The sequence below is a fragment of the Choloepus didactylus genome, chromosome 17, assembly GCF_015220235.1.
Source record: "Choloepus didactylus isolate mChoDid1 chromosome 17, mChoDid1.pri, whole genome shotgun sequence".
Classification (NCBI taxonomy): Eukaryota; Metazoa; Chordata; class Mammalia; order Pilosa; family Megalonychidae; genus Choloepus; species Choloepus didactylus.
This window is the reverse complement of record NC_051323.1, coordinates 30,980,399-30,993,376: the sequence shown is the minus strand read 5'-3', so window position 1 is coordinate 30,993,376 and position 12,978 is coordinate 30,980,399. Positions and strand designations below refer to the sequence as shown.

General features: G+C 38.6%; 1 protein-coding gene across 5 annotated transcripts in view; it reads left to right on the top strand.

The window, feature by feature from the left end:
- KIAA1841 (KIAA1841 ortholog) overlaps positions 1-12,978 on the top strand; it is a 111,764-nt gene that overhangs the window by 57,419 nt on the left and 41,367 nt on the right. For all 5 annotated transcript variants that reach the window (XM_037807369.1, XM_037807367.1, XM_037807368.1 and 2 more), the window contains 4 exons: positions 1,626-1,717; positions 2,721-2,749; positions 2,832-2,905; positions 3,374-3,462. In XM_037807369.1, the coding sequence (XP_037663297.1) occupies positions 1,626-1,717; positions 2,721-2,749; positions 2,832-2,905; positions 3,374-3,462 (284 nt within the window). The remainder of the gene's footprint in view (positions 1-1,625; positions 1,718-2,720; positions 2,750-2,831; positions 2,906-3,373; positions 3,463-12,978) is intronic.

The following is a 12,978-nucleotide window of genomic DNA, read 5'->3' as shown; positions in this document are numbered from 1 at the left end:
TTCCCCGGGAGTCATATTCCACGTTGCCAGGGAGATTCACTCCCCTGGCTGTCTGATCCCACGTAGTGGGGAGGGCAGTGATTTCACCTTTCGAGTTGGCTTAGCTAGAGAGAGAGGGCCACATCTGAGCAACAAAGAGGCATTCGGGAGAAGGCTCTTAGGCACAATTATAGGGAGGCCTAGCCTCTCCTTTGCAGCGCCATTCCTTTTTATGGCTAAATAATATTCCATTGCATGGATATACCACATTTTTTTATCCTTTATTTTGTTAGTGGACATTTGAGTTGTTTCTAGCTTTTGGCTAATGTGAATAATGATGCTATGAATATTGGTGTACAAGTATATCTTCGGTTCCTGCTTTCAGTTCTTCAGGGTATATGCTTAAGAATGAAGATGCTGGATCACATGGTAATTCTATGTTTAATTTTTTGAGGAACCACCAAACTGTCTTCTACATTGGCTTTACCATTTTACATTCCCACCAGCAAAGCACGAAGGTTCCAATTTTGTCACATCCTCAACCAATACTTGTTATTTTCTTTCCTTTTTTAAAATAATGGCCATCCTTGTGAGTATGAACTGGTATCTCATTGTGGTTTTCATTTGTATTTCCCTAATCGCTAATGATGTACGGCATCTTTTTATGTGCTGATAAACCAGTTGTATACATTCTTTGGAGAAGTGTCTATTCAAATCCTTTCACTATTTTTTAATTAGGTTTTTTTATTTTTTTGGTGTTGAGTTGTAAGAGTTCTTGATATATTATGGATATGATACCCTTATCAGATAATTATTTCCGAATTTCTCCCATTCTGTAGGTTAGATTATCAGTTTCTTGATAATGTCCTTTGATGCACAAAAGTTTTTACATTTTGATGAAGTCCAATTTATCTGTTTTTTTGTTGTTGTTGTTGCTTGTGTTTTTGGTGTCATATCTAAGAATCCATTGCCTAATACAATGTCCTGAAAATTTCCCCTATGTTTTCTCCTAAGAATTTTATGATTTCGCTCTTATATTTAGGCCATTGATCTATTTGAGTTACTTTTTGTATATGGTGTGAGATAAGGGTCCATTTTCATTCTTTGGAATGTGGATTTTCAGTTTTCCCAGCACCATTTGTGGAGGAGACTATTCATTCCCCATTGAGCAGATTTGGCCCTCTTGTCAAAAATCAATTAGCCATAGATGTGTTGGTGTATTTCTGAACTCTCACTTATCTTCCATTGATCTATTTTTTGACCTTATGCCAGTACCACACTGTTTTGATTACTGTAGTCTTGTGATAAGTTTGAAATTGGGAAGTGCAAGTATTCCAACTTTGACTTTCTCTAATATATAAAGTTTTCCCCAATATTTTCCTGTATTTCACATTGAGACCTTGAATTCTTTGTTCGCATTTTCTCCCCAAAGGCTTTTACCAAGTAGAAAGTAGAAAGTTAATTAAAATGTATTCATGTAAAGCAATTGTAGTTTGGCCTCTGCATATATTTACTTTTTACCCCGAAGTAATTTGTTAGTTTTAAAAAAACAATTATGTTTAAAAAAAAAAAACAAAACACAAAACCCTAGTGTATTGATGAGTTATGTGGAACTTGTGCTTCTAACATGAACCTTCCATTATCAGGGAAAAAGGAGAAGCCAAAGAAGTTCACTAAGCAACCAAAGAAGCAGATGTCTTCACCATGTGCTCAGAAGAAAGAAAAGGTATCAGAGAAGGTAACTCGAAATGGTCTATTATTACTCTAAAGTTTATATCAGAAATAAGCAAGCAAGTATATCCAGGAAAAATCCAAAAAAGAAGAGAATACCACAATGGAATGCTAGCAGTGTAAAAATGTGGAGTTTCTCTGTAGACTAAGATCAGGGATCTCTAAGATATATTGACAGGTGAAAAAAGAGGGTGCAATATTGTGGCATGGTGTGCTACTATTTTTGTAAAATAGATTGAGGAATATAGATGTAAATTTCCTTGTATATGCGTAAAATACTTCCAGAAAGCTACACAAGGTATTGATCAAATTGGTTGCCTTCAGGGAAAGAAGCTGAATGTCTGGGAGACAGGAGTGAGAGGCTTTTTGCTATATGTGATAATTGTACCTTTTGAATTTCAAACCAATATTACTTATTCAAAAAATAGACTTTAATATTTAAAATTTTTTAATAAATTATATTTTATGACCTCTTAAAATAATTTTTATTTCCCCATGCCATTTGAAGGAAGGGGTAAAAAGCCAAACAGAAATAAGAGGACAGTAATAACCACAATTGCTAAAAGAGAAACCATGGATTCCAAAAACATGTGAAAGGCTGGGGCTGAAAGACAAGATCCACGCAATTGTATTGGACAGGTTGTACATTCATATTTGTGTTGTGTACCACAGGCACAAGAATGGGTGACCTCTAAAAGATTCTATAAGCTGGGGCTCTGTGGTCAGACAAATAAAGCTGGGTTCAAATTCTATCTCTGTATCTCTTTGGATATGTTTCTTAACCTCACTAAACCTGTTTTATTATGGAAATAATAGTGATGTCTATCTCACATAGTTGTAAGGCTTAAATGAAATAACGTATGTAATGGTCTTAGTATAGTACTGTACTATACTTAGTATATACTGCACAAAGCCAATGCTTAATAAATGTAAACTCTTTTTATTAACACTAATAATAACCAGTAAATATATTCTGATTGGACCTTAACTGTTGTCTACTTTTTTTTTAGTCACCTTCTAGAGATGCATCTCCTTTCATGTGAGTGTCACTACTTAATCCATTCTGATGTCTACTCTTAAAGCAGCAGGTATGCTGATTTTTGTCCAATTTTTTCCAATAGCGTAAGTATGCAGAAGAATAAGTGGGATGCCACAAGATCCTTGAGGTTCAACCAGGATGCACAAAGAGAAGATGGTAACTTTCATTATTTGAGTAACATGCAATTTGGTTATAGATAACAATGATAGGAATGTCTTCCATTGTATGAAGTGTGCTGAATGGAAGTAAAGGTTCCAGCTGCGGTGGGGTCCACAATTTGTACTTTCCCTTAGGAATCAACCAGGTTTTTATTACTAGACAATCCCAGGAGATAAGGTATTGCTTTATGCATCTGTGGTTTTGAAAAGGTCTCTCAGACTGACTTCTTCCCAAGACTTTCACTCCAAAGATGACTGAATATGTTTTTGGCTGGTTTATAGTAATCTAAAAAACAACAGTTGTCCAGGTACAAGTCATTTTGCCTCTTGCTGCCTCATAGATGTGTGTCTATGAAATAATATCCAAAGACATTTTCATAAACCCTTGATGACTGCAGTCTTCTTCAACAAATAAAAGTTTTAATCACCCTCATGAAAAGTAAGGTTTACTATTTTTTATCTTCAGATCAGCGGCGGATGTCTGAAATTACAGGACACCTAATAAAAATGAGGTTGGGTGATCTGGACCGAGTCAAGTCAAAGGAAGCAAAAGAAGTAAGAATTGTTACTGGTATTTCTTTTTTAGATGTGCCTTCCTATTTTTATTTTCAGCATGAGTTTAAAGATGTGTTAGGCAGAATTTTAAAACAGTAATTTAGATATTTTAATATTCTGTAGCAGTTTAACCAGCTTTTTCATATAAAAGTTTTCCACTAACTTTGTTATCTGTAGTCCATAGATTCTCTATAAAATACACGTAATAAAGTACATCATCCCTGAAAGTGTAATGGCTCACAAAGAGTAGGTTAGAAGATGGCAGACTGGTGAGCTGTATGTTTTAGTTACTCCTCCAGGAAAGTAGGTAGAAAGCCAGGAACTGCGTGGACTGGACACCACAGAGCAATCTGTCTTTGGGCATACTTCATACAACACTCATGAAAATGTCGAACTGCTGAGATCAGCGAAATCTGTAAGTTTTTGCGGCCAGGGGACCCGCGCCCCTCCCTGCCAGGCTCAGTCCCGTGGGAAGAGGGGCTGTCAGCTCCGGGAAGGAGAAGGGAGAACTGCAGTGGCAGCCCTTATCAGAAACTCATTCTACTGATCCAAACTCCAACCACAGATAGACTGAGAGCAGACACCAGAGAATCTGAGAGCAGCCAGCCCAGCAGAGAGGAGACAGGCATAGAAAAAAAAAAACAACACGAAAAACTCCAAAATAAAAGCAGAGGATTTTTGGAGTTCTGGTGAACACAGAAAGGGGAAGGGCGGAGCTCAGGCCTTGAGGCGCATATGCAAATCCCGAAGAAAAGCTGATCTCTCTGCCCTGTGGACCTTTCCTTAATGGCCCTGGTTGCTTTGTCTATTAGCATTTCAATAACCCATTAGATCTCTGAGGAGGGCCCTTTTTTTTTTTTTTTTTTTTTTTTAATCCTTTTTTCTTTTTCTAAAACAATTACTCTAAGAAGCCCAATACAGAAAGCTTCAAAGACTTTCAATTTGGGCACGTCAAGTCAAGAGCAGAACTAAGAGAGCTCTGAGACAAAAGGCAATAATCCAGTGGCTGAGAAAATTCACTAAACACCACAACTTCCCAAGAAAAGGGGGGTGTTTGCTCACAGCCACCATCCTGGTGGACAGGAAACACTCCTGCCCATCGCCAGCCCCATAGCCCAGAGCTGCCCCAGACAACCCAGTGTGACGGAAGTGCTTCAAATAACAGGCACACACCACAAAACTGGGCGTGGACATTAGCCTTCCCTGCAACCTCAGCTGATTGTCCCAGAGTTGGGAAGGTGGAGCAGTGTGAATTAACAAAGCCCCATTCAGCCATCATTTGAGCAGACTGGGAGCCTCCCTACACAGCCCAGCAGCCCAGAACTGCCCTGGGGGGACAGCACTCACCTGTGACATAGCACAGTCATCCCTCAACAGAGGACCCGGGGTGCACAGCCTGGAAGAGGGGCCCACTTGCAAGTCTCAGGAGCCATACACCAATACCAAGGACTTGTGGGTCAGTGGCAGAGACAAACTGTGGCAGGACTGAACTGAAGGATTAGACTATTGCAGCAGCTTTAAAACTCTAGGATCACCAGGGAGATTTGATTGTTAGGGCCACCCCCCCCTCCCCGACTGCCCAGAAACACGCCCCACATACAGGGCAGGCAACACCAACTACACACGCAAGCTTGGTACACCAATTGGGCCCCACAAGACTCACTCCCCCACTCACCAAAAAGGCTAAGCAGGGGAGAACTGGCTTGTGGAGAACAGGTGGCTCGTGGACGCCACCTCCTGGTTAGTTAGAGAAAGTGTACTCCACGAAGCTGTAGATCTGATAAATTAGAGATAAGGACTTCAATAGGTCTACAAACCCTAAAAGAACCCTATCAAGTTCAGCAAATGCCACGAGGCCAAAAACAACAGAAAATTATAAAGCATATGAAAAAACCAGACGATATGGATAACCCAAGCCCAAGCACCCAAATCAAAAGACCAGAAGAGACACAGCACCTAGAGCAGCTACTCAAAGAACTAAAGATGAACAATGAGACCATAGTACGGGATATAAAGGAAATCAAGAAGACTCTAGAAGAGCATAAAGAAGACATTGCAAGACTAAATAAAAAAATGGATGATCTTATGGAAATTAAAGAAACTGTTGACCAAATTAAAAACATTCTGGACACTCATAGTACAAGACTAGAGGAAGTTGAACAACAAATCAGTGACCTGGAAGATGACAGAATGGAAAATGAAAGCATAAAAGAAAGAATGGGGAAAAAAATTGAAAAAATCGAAATGGACCTCAGGGATATGATAGATAATATGAAACGTCCAAATATAAGACTCATTGGTGTCCCAGAAGGGGAAGAAAAGGGTAAAGGTCTAGGAAGAGTATTCAAAGAAATTGTTGGGGAAAACTTCCCAAATCTTCTAAACAACATAAATACACAAATCATAAATGCTCAGCGAACTCCAAATAGAATAAATCCAAATAAACCCACTCCGAGACATATACTGATCACACTGTCAAACACAGAAGAGAAGGAGCAAGTTCTGAAAGCAGCAAGAGAAAAGCAATTCACCACATACAAAGGAAACAGCATAAGACTAAGTAGTGACTACTCAGCAGCCACCATGGAAGCAAGAAGGCAGTGGCACGATATATTTAAAATTCTGAGTGAGAAAAATTTCCAGCCAAGAATACTTTATCCAGCAAAGCTCTCCTTCAAATTTGAGGGAGAGCTTAAATTTTTCACAGACAAACAAATGCTGAGAGAATTTGCTAACAAGAGACCTGCCCTACTGGAGATACTAAAGGGAGCCCTACAGACAAAGATACAAAGACAGGACAGAGAGACTTGGAGAAAGGTTCAGTACTAAAGAGATTCGGTATGGGTACAATAAAGGATATTAATAGAGAGAGGGAAAAATATGGCAAACATAAACCAAAGGATAAGATGGCCGATTCAAGAAATGCCTTCACGGTTTTAACGTTGAATGTAAATGGATTAAACTCCCCAATTAAAAGATATAGATTCGCAGAATGGATTAAAAAAATGAACCATCAATATGTTGCATACAAGAGACTCATCTTAGACACAGGGACACAAAGAAACTGAAAGTGAAAGGATGGAAAAAAATATTTCATGCAAGCTACAGCCAAAAGAAAGCAGGTGTAGCAATATTAATCTCAGATAAAATGGACTTCAAATGCAGGGATGTTTTGAGAGACAAAGAAGGCCACTACATACTAATAAAAGGGGCAATTCAGCAAGAAGAAATAACAATCGTAAATGTCTATGCACCCAATCAAGGTGCCACAAAATACATGAGAGAAACACTGGCAAAACTAAAGGAAGCAATTGATGTTTCCACAATAATTGTGGGAGACTTCAACACATCACTCTCTCCTATAGATAGATCGACCAGACAGAAGACCAATAAGGAAATTGAAAACCTAAACAATCTGATAAATGAATTAGATTTAACAGACATATACAGGACATTACATCCCAAATCACCAGGATACACATACTTTTCTAGTGCTCACGGAACTTTCTCCAGAATAGATCATATGCTGGGACATAAAACAAGCCTCAATAAATTTAAAAAGATTGACATTATTCAAAGTACATTCTCTGACCACAATGGAATACAATTAGAAGTCAATAACCATCAGAGACTTAGAAAATTCACAAATACCTGGAGGTTAAACAACACACTCCTAAACAATCAGTGGGTTAAAGAAGAAATAGCAAGAGAAATTGCTAAATATATAGAGACGAATGAAAATGAGAACACAACATACCAAAACCTATGGGATGCAGCAAAAGCAGTGCTAAGGGGGAAATTTATAGCACTAAACGCATATATTAAAAAGGAAGAAAGAGCCAAAATCAAAGAACTAATGGATCAACTGAAGAAGCTAGAAAATGAACAGCAAACCAATCCTAAACCAAGTAGAAGAAAAGAAATAACAAGGATTAAAGCAGAAATAAATGACATAGAGAACAAAAAAACAATAGAGAGGATAAATATCACCAAAAGTTGGTTCTTTGAGAAGATCAACAAGATTGACAAGCCCCTAGCTAGACTGACAAAATCAAAAAGAGAGAAGACCCATATAAACAAAATAATGAATGAAAAAGGTGACATAACTGCAGATCCTGAAGAAATTAAAAAAACTATAAGAGGATATTATGAACAACTGTATGGCAACAAACTGGACAATGTAGAAGAAATGGACAATTTCCTGGAAACATATGAACAACCTAGACTGACCAGAGAAGAAATAGAAGACCTCAATCAACCCATCACAAGCAAAGAGATCCAATCAGTCATCAAAAATCTTCCCACAAATAAATGCCCAGAGCCAGATGGCTTCACAGGGGAATTCTACCAAACTTTCCAGAAAGAACTGACACCAATCTTACTCAAACTCTTTCAAAACATTGAAGAAAATGGAACACTACCTAACTCATTTTATGAAGCTAACATCAATCTAATACCAAAACCAGGCAAAGATGCTACAAAAAAGGAAAACTACCGGCCAATCTCCCTAATGAATATAGATGCAAAAATCCTCAACAAAATACTTGCAAATCGAATCCAAAGACACATTAAAAAAATCATACACCATGACCAAGTGGGGTTTATTCCAGGCATGCAAGGATGGTTCAACATAAGAAAATCAATCAATGTATTACAACACATTAACAAGTCAAAAGGGAAAAATCAATTGATCATCTCAATAGATGCTGAAAAAGCATTTGACAAAATCCAACATCCCTTTTTGATAAAAACACTTCAAAAGGTAGGAATTGAAGGAAACTTCCTCAACATGATAAAGAGCATATATGAAAAACCCATAGCCAGCATAGTACTCAATGGTGAGAGACTGAAAGCCTTCCCTCTAAGATCAGGAACAAGACAAGGATGCCCGCTGTCACCACTGTTATTCAACATTGTGCTGGAAGTGCTAGCCAGGGCAATCCGGCAAGACAAAGAAATAAAAGGCATCCAAATTGGAAAAGAAGAAGTAAAACTGTCATTGTTTGCAGATGATATGATCTTATATCTGGAAAACCCTGAGAAATCGACGATACAGCTACTAGAGCTAATAAACAAATTTACCAAAGTAGCGGGATACAAGATTAATGCACATAAGTCAGTAATGTTTGTATATGCTAGAAATGAACAAACTGAAGAGACACTCAAGAAAAAGATACCATTTTCAATAGCAACTAAAAAAATCAAGTACCTAGGAATAAACTTAACCAAAGATGTAAAAGACCTATACAAAGAAAACTACATAACTCTACTAAAAGAAATAGAAGGGGACCTTAAAAGATGGAAAAATATTCCATGTTCATGGATAGGAAGGCTAAATGTCATTAAGATGTCAATTCTACCCAAACTCATCTACAGATTCAATGCAATCCCAATCAAAATTCCAACAACCTACTTTGCAGACTTGGAAAAGCTAGTTATCAAATTTATTTGGAAAGGGAAGATGCCTTGAATTGCTAAAGACACTCTAAAAAAGAAAAACGAAGTGGGAGGACTTACACTCCCTGACTTTGAAGCTTATTATAAAGCCACAGTTGCCAAAACAGCATGGTACTGGCACAAAGATAGACATATAGATCAATGGAATCGAATTGAGAATTCAGAGATAGACCCTCAGATCTATGGCCGACTGATCTTTGATAAGGCCCCCAAAGTCACTGAACTGAGTCATAATGGTCTTTTCAACAAATGGGGCTGGGAGAGTTGGATATCCATATCCAAAAGAATGAAAGAGGACCCCTACCTCATCCCCTACACAAAAATTAACTCAAAATGGACCAAAGATCTCAATATAAAAGAAAGTACCATAAAACTCCTAGAAGATAATGTAGGAAAACATCTTCAAGACCTTGTATTAGGCGGCCACTTCCTAGACTTTACACCCAAAGCACAAACAACAAAAGAGAAAATAGATAAATGGGAACTCCTCAAGCTTAGAAGTTTCTGCACCTCAAAGGAATTTCTCAAAAAGGTAAAGAGGCAGCCAACTCAATGGGAAAAACTTTTTGGAAACCATGTATCTGACAAAAGACTGATATCTTGCATATACAAAGAAATCCTACAACTCAATGACAATAGTACAGATGGCCCAATTATAAAATGGGCAAAAGATATGAAAAGACAGTTCTCTGAAGAGGAAATACAAATGGCCAAGAAACACATGAAAAAAATGTTCAGCTTCACTAGCTATTAGAGAGATGCAAATTAAGACCACAATGAGATACCATCTAACACCGGTTAAAATGGCTGCCATTAAACAAACAGGAAACTACAAATGCTGGAGGGGATGTGGAGAAATTGGAACTCTTATTCATTGTTGGTGGGACTGTATAATGGTTCAGCCACTCTGGAAGTCAGTCTGGCAGTTCTTTAGAAAACTAGATATAGAGCTACCATTCGATCCAGCGATTGCACTTCTCGGTATATACCCAGAAGATCGGAAAGCAGTGACACGAACAGATATCTGCACGCCAATGTTCATAGCAGCATTATTCACAATTGCCAAGAGATGGAAACAACCCAAATGTCCTTCAACAGATGAGTGGATAAATAAAATGTGGTATATACACACGATGGAATACTACACGGCAGTAAGAAGGAACGATCTTGTGAAACATATGACAACATGGATGAACCTCGAAGACATAATGCTGAGCGAAATAAGCCAGGCACAAAAAGAGAAATATTATATGCTACCACTAATGTGAACTTTGAAAAATGTAAAACAAATGGTTTATAATGTAGAATGTAGGGGAACTAGCAGTAGAGAGCAATTAAGGAAGGGGGAACAATAATCCAAGAAGAACAGATAAGCTATTTAACATTCTGGGGATGCCCAGAAATGACTATGGTCTGTTAATTTCTGATGGATATAGTAGGAACAAGTTCACAGAAATGTTGCTATATTATGTAACTTTCTTGGGGTAAAGTAGGAACATGTTGGAAGTTAAGCAGTTATCTTAGGTTAGTTGTCTTTTTCTTACTCCCTTGTTATGGTCTCTTTGAAATGTTCTTTTATTGTATGTTTGTTTTCTTTTTAACTTTTTTTTTCATACAGTTGATTTAAAAAAGAAGGGAAAGTTAAAAAAAAAAAAAAAGAAAGAAAGAAAAACAAGGAAAAAAAAAAGATGTAGTGCCCCCTTGAGGAGCCTGTGGAGAATGCAGGGGTATTCGCCTACCCCACCTCCATGGTTGCTAACATGACCACAGACATAGGGGACTGGTGGTTTGATGGGTTGAGCCCTCTACCATAAGTTTTACCCTTGGGAAGACGGTTGCTGCAAAGGAGAGGCTAGGCCTCCCTATATTTGTGCCTAAGAGTCTCCTCCTGAATGCCTCTTTGTTGCTCAGATGTAGCCCTCTCTCTCTGGCTAAGCCGACTTGAAAGGTGAAATCACTGCCCTCCCCACTACGTGGGATCAGACACCCAGGGGAGTGAATCTCCCTGGCAACGTGGAATATGACTCCCGGGGAGGAATGTAGACCCAGCATCGTGGGACGGAGAACATCTTCTTGACCAAAAGGGGGATGTGAAAGGAAATGAAATAAGCTTCAGTGGCAGAGAGATTCCAAAACGAGCTGAGAGGTCACTCTGGTGGGCACTCTTACGCACACTTTAGACAACCCTTTTTAGGTTCTAAAGAATTGGGGTAGCTGGTGGTGGATACCTGAAACTATCAAACTACAACCCAGAACCCATGAATCTCGAAGACAGTTGTATAAAAATGTAGCTTATGAGGGGTGACAATGGGATTGGGAAAGCCATAAGGACCACACTCCACTTTGTCTAGTTTATGGATGGATGAGTAGAAAAATAGGGGAAGGAAACAAACAGACAAAGGTACCCAGTGTTCTTTTTTACTTCAATTGCTCTTTTTCACTCTAATTATTATTATTGTTATTTTTGTGTGTGTGCTAATGAAGGTGTCAGGGATTGATTTAGGTGATGAATGTACAACTATGTAATGGTACTGTAAACAATCGAAAGTACAATTTGTTTTGTATGACTGCGTGGTATGTGAATATATCTCAATAAAATGATGATAAAAAAAAAAAAAAAAGAAAAAAAAAAAAGACCCACCCTGAATGAGGTGGGTCACATTATAAGGTAAGAGCCTATTTACCAGACTAGTGAGCCCTTAAAAGAGAGTTGAAAGAACAGCAGAAACTCCAGCTTGCCTAGAGGAAGCAAAATGCTGTTTTATGGGGACGGCCACATGGCAGAGACTGGCAGGCAGCCTCTGGGATCTGAGGGCCTCAGTTCTGCAGGTATAAGAAACCAAACCCTGCCGATAGCCAGCGAGCTTGGAAGACGACCCAAGTCTCAGATGAGCTTGCAGCTCCATTCCTCAGCTTTGTGCTGGTCTCAGGAGACTCTGGGCAGAAGGCCCAGCTAGTCTGTGCCCAAACTCTTGACCCATAGAAATGGAAGAAAAAAAGGAACCTGGGAGTGCTGAAGGAAGAAAGGCACCATAAACAATCTATTTATGTCTCTTTGTAGCACCAATCAATTCATGTAATTTTTATTTCCAACATCATTCCAAATGTAATAGTGTGTCTTCTTGTATGTAAGAATTATTTTTTCCTGAAAAAAAAAAAAAAAAAAGAGTAGGTTAACTGTGCGTTGACTAAACTCTGGCTTTCCAGAGGGTGGCTTTCTGAAAGTTGGTGATTTTGATCAATTCTGCATGTAATGCTTCCATGTTATCTCCATTAGCAGTTGGTCTAGGTGAAAATTATGAGTAGAAAAACCCATAGTATTACTAGAATTGTGTATTGGTCATGACATTGTGTTAGCATTAGTATTGGTTTAAGTATTTGTAATAACTCTTGCTCCTAATTCTTTTATTTAAAATTTTTCTTCCCTATAAAACGTATAAAAAAAAGATGAGAGAATTTTTGTGACCTTGGGTTAGGCAAATATGTATTAGATATAACACCAAAAGCATGATCCATGAAAGAAAAAATTGACAAATTGGACTTCGTCAAAATTTAAAAGTTTTTTTTGAAAGGCACTTTTAAGAAAATGAAGAGAAGACAAATTATTTGAAAATACGTATAAAATATTTATTTGATAAATGATTTTGATCTAGAACATATAAAGATTTCTCAAAATTCGATTAAAAATGTCACCACAATAAAACCATTTTAAGTTATAAAAACAAAGCTCAATGAAATAAACCACCCAATTAAAAACTGGGACGGGTGGGCTGCTGGAACCAGGGACTGGCGCGGCCGGGGCGCTCCCCGGGCGTCCCCTGAAGCCTCCTCTTAGCCCCCGAAGTCCGAAGTTCGGGAGCAAGCGCCGCCGGAGCCGCAAGCCGGAAGCCCCGGAGAAATGCACCGCGACCCCCCGCGCTCCGCGGCGGCGCCCCGGCAGGCAGATGTGAGTGTGTGGTCTGCGGAGACATCGGATTCCTAAGGAGATTGAAAGTTTCGGAGGAGCACGGATCTATTGATAAGCAAGCTGCCTTTCAGCCTCTTGGTAAGAGAAATAAT